This window comes from Mus pahari, chromosome 4 (genome assembly GCF_900095145.1).
Source record: "Mus pahari chromosome 4, PAHARI_EIJ_v1.1, whole genome shotgun sequence".
NCBI lineage: Eukaryota > Metazoa > Chordata > Mammalia > Rodentia > Muridae > Mus > Mus pahari.
Window position 1 is genome coordinate 117,273,271 of NC_034593.1, and position 4,238 is coordinate 117,277,508.

At 42.5% G+C, this 4,238-nt stretch overlaps 1 protein-coding gene across 1 annotated transcript in view; it reads right to left on the reverse strand.

Moving 5' to 3' along the window:
- Nucleotides 1–945: 945 nt before the first annotated feature.
- The window catches only part of Enpep (glutamyl aminopeptidase), a 112,453-nt gene continuing 109,160 nt past the window's right edge, over nt 946–4,238 (reverse strand). The window contains exons 19-20 of the mRNA XM_021195518.2: nt 3,089–3,167; nt 946–2,186 (exon numbers count right to left, since the gene is read on the reverse strand). Coding sequence (XP_021051177.1) covers nt 2,043–2,186; nt 3,089–3,167 — 223 coding nt within the window. The 3' untranslated portion in view covers nt 946–2,042. The remainder of the gene's footprint in view (nt 2,187–3,088; nt 3,168–4,238) is intronic.

Sequence of the window (4,238 nt, forward strand, 5' to 3'; positions counted from 1 at the left end):
TGCCCGCAGATGTGTTAAGCAGGGAAGGAGGGTCGGTCCTTCAGAGGCTGCCTGCTCCTGTCTTCCCCCAATACTACTTCTTCTCCTCGGTGTCATGGAAGAGCGACCCCTTTGCTGATTGCCTTCCAAACTTCACATAGGTGGACATCAGCTATGGACCCTAAGCTGGGTGAAGACTCAGAGTCTATCATTTCTGCCCTGGGTGATCCAGTGCTAATGGACAATATCCAACCAAGCTTGGAATCATGTACTTTTAATTGCCATGAGGGCATGAATATTTTACTTTTATCTGTTTCAATGTAAAATTCAAGGGTATTCTAAAGGTGCATCAGGACGAAACCCTGGTTCTGGAGCCAGTCAGCACCCTTTCTTCCCTCTTTGTCCCTCCCACCCCACCCCAAGTTCATTTTCTCCATTACTCTTTTAAAGCCACTTGTTGATCTCAGACAACTGTAAGTATGGCAGTGGGGTACGTGTAAATAAATTGAAAGGTGGCGGTTTTTAATTGTGTGCATTTGCCCTCAATTCTCCTCCTTTTGTAAATGGAACAGATGAGAAAACAGGGATTCTGTCTGTCTGTTCTGCCTACTGGACTACCATTGTGATCAATTGGACATCAAGTGCCATAATCAACAGACCCTGGCCACCAGCTCCTGTGAAACTAATGTCATCTGCCCAGTCACACACGTAAATTAAAATTTTTTATTTATTAATTTAGTGTGTGTGCCTGTCATCGTGGGCACATTCATACCCACACCCACACACAAACACACACCCCTGCACACACACTCACACACACGCACACATACAGGTACACAACATGCACCACACCCCACCCAGCACGTGTCTGGAGGACAGAGGACTCTCAGCAGGCTTGGGCTCGCTCCTCCTACCCTGTGGAGCCTGGAAATGCAACATAGGCTGTCACCCTGAGCCATCTCACCCGTCTACATATATAATTTTTATCAGTGGTCTTCTATGTAGGTCTACGTTTAAAGGTGTATATATAAACTTTATAAGAAGTCATATCCTTAGACATGCAGCTCTGCTGGAGGACAACCTCCAGCTTCTCCATTTTCACACTTTTGCTGCTAGAGAGGACAAAGCTAAGTTTAAATCCGCCTTCCCTCCTTCCTGAACAGTTTCCAGTTACTTTCACTCCTCCCTATAAAAATCCATGGAGCGCCGTTAAGCGTCCCCCCATGCCCACTAATTTCATAGCTCATTTGAAGGGAACTTTGCATGCATCAGGAGAGACAGCAGTGCATCATGCGTGACCGAGGTCAGGCTCTTGAAGGCATACTTGTAACGTGTTAAATTATTTGGGGAATGCTGCCGTCACATTCACTCAGGAGTAAGGTGACACTGGGAAACAATGTGTTTTTCAGGGTAATAATTTAAATTTATTTAAAAAAAAAAAAAGAATACAGCGTTGTCTGATTTTGTAAAACCAAAGGCAACAGTGAGTCGTTTCTTTGGCTCATTCCTTCAGTCCTTGAGCAAAACTTAAGCCAAGGTTACTTTGGTAGGATTTAAAGCAGTGAGACATTTGTGAATAAAATGATATTAGGTCTATGTAATTCTGAATAATAAAATAAAGATTAAGACGGCAATACACCCTGCAAGTGCTGGTATTTAAACTTTAAAAATCAATCAAGAGAGAAGATTAAGTGGTGTTTCTTTGGTACTAAAAATGTAAAGCTAGGACCAAATTGCTCCATTTTCACAGATTTAAGATACAAGGAATGATATTTAAAGACATTAATGTGACTATTAAACCCTTCAGTTTGTAAAGACATTCCCATGAAGTACACTTAGCAGAAATCCCTGAGTATATTAAATACTCTATTAGTATCTTCCTGCAAAAACAAAGAGGAATAATTTAAAAGCTTTGCGAGACATAAATACAGTACTTAGCAAAAGCAGAACTGATTTCGAAGGCTCCCCTCTGCAGTCTGTAAAGCAGGCCATCTCAGGCTTCACGGTGCAGCGGAGGCACAGACGATGTGCCTTCACCGTCGCACGTGCCTTCACCGTCCGTCCTACGGCCCGCTAGCAAACCACTCTCTGATGGACTGCCTGTTCACATTTAGCCACTCGATATTGTTCTTCACTGTTTCCAGCACTTGCTCTCTAGGTTTTGCTCCAGCACCAGCATTTGGATATTTTGCAAAAAAGCTCTGTATCTAGAAAAGGCAGGGGAAGTAGTTAGAAAAACCATTCGAAGCCCATTTCTTAGGAGTTCCATTTGGAAACTAGTTGTGTTTCTTTTTATGGGAGATTTGTTTGGATGGCATCTCCTGGCACAGCATTCAGAACGAGCCTGCCGGGTGCATGAGCAGTCACTCCTCTGGGTTGGGACCCCTGAGAGTTTGTATAACCACAAGAGGCATTGATCAGGAAGGCGGTCACCATGTCACCATTAGTACAGCCACTCCTGTGGATTTCCCCACTAAACTGTTCTGTGGATGCTGTGTGTGGTCTGTGATGTGATCATTTTTCTCGAGCTTTTACTCGAGGGGTCTGGAGAGTTTCGTATACTTTCATTTCCTAAAGACTTACAAGAAAAATTTCTCTTCAACAAGGTTCTATACTCTCCTACCCGCTCCCCCAAGATTACCCCTAAACCAGAGTATCACTGCCATTTTCAAAAGTAAGAATGATTTTTGTTTCTTAACCTATACAAGAATCAAAACATTTCAATATCTAATACACAAATATGAAAACTTCATGACATCTCTCTGTCCTATTGACATTTTTTTCCCCTTTGCTGGGATTTCAGAGATTTGGTATTAGTTTCAAACATCCCAAACTCTCAATTCTGAATGGACTCAAATCTCAACCAACTTATCTCAGAAAGACGCTTCCATGAGCCAGGCCTTCCCAGGCCTTGAGTTTCTCAGTTTTTAAACCTCATTATTTCTTTGGCATTTGAATCATTTTTTCAAGTTAGGGAAAAAAAAAAAGCAGTGTATAATTAACTAGATATAGGGGCTTTTCTTCCCCTCTTCTTGCATCTGGGATTTGATTGGAAGAAAATTCAAGTTTGTTCCTTCCTAGACAAGCAGAATGGAATCGGCCTCCATACCTGCCAGAGCTGCAGCTCAGTGTTGAAGGGTTCAGCTATGGTGACGATGCGACCAAGGTATCTGTCATTGAGTGTAAATCTGTAGAGAAACGGAGGAGAGCAAGTCAGAATATTAGTTTTCAAGCATGAAACCTTTTACTAGATAAGAAAGATGTGTGTGTGTGTGTGTGTGTGTGTGTGTGTGTGTGTTCGCATGTGTGTGTATGCATGTGCACAGGTGGTGCACTCATGTGTATGTGAGTGCACATATGAGTATGTGTGTATGCATGTGCATGTGCGTGCGTGCGTGTGTGTGTTCGCATGTGTGTGTATGCATGTGCATGTGCGTGTGCGTGTGTGTGTGTGTGTGTGTGTGTGTGTGTGTGTAAAGTAGTTTTCAAAGGAAACTAAACACAGTAGGAAGATATAAGATGTCTCAGAGAATAAAAAAACTCAAGCCATGCAAGCCTGATGTCCTGAGTTGAATCCTAAAATTTCACAGTGGAAAAAAAGAACTGGCTCTTGAAAGCTTTGACCACCATGTCCTAAATAGCTCTTTCTAGAATTACTAATGGCTTTTATATCAGTAAATCTAGCTGGCTTTTTTTGATTCTCAGTTCAGTCAAATTTTAAGTGGCATCAGACAAGAGACCATATCTTTCTGTTTTGTTTTGTTTTGTTTTGTTTTGTTTTGTTTTGTTTTGTTTTGTTTTGAAACAGGGTTTCTCTGTATAGCCCTGGCTGTCCTGGAACTCACCTTGTAGACCAGGCAAAAACAAAAAACAAAACAAACAAAAAAACTCCCCTCTTACCCTTAAAAGAAAAAAGATGATGATAGTGGCTCACGCCTTTCATCCCAGCGTTTGGGAGGCAGAGGCAGGTGGATCTCTGTGAGTTCAAGGCAGGCCTGGTCTTCATGGTGAGTTCTAGGACAGCTAAGGCTATACAGAGAAACTCTGTTTTAGAAAAAAAATAACAAAAGGAAGGAAGGAAGGGAGGAAGGGAGGGAGGGAGATAATAGATGTGTGTGTGTGTGTGTGTGTGTGTGTGTGTGAGAGAGAGAGAGAGAGAGAGAGAGAGAGAGAGAGAGAGAGAGAGAGAGAACACACTTAGCAAGCTGAACCCTGTTACAGTTACCCTGTGACTTGCCCTGGTCACCTCTTTCCTCTCC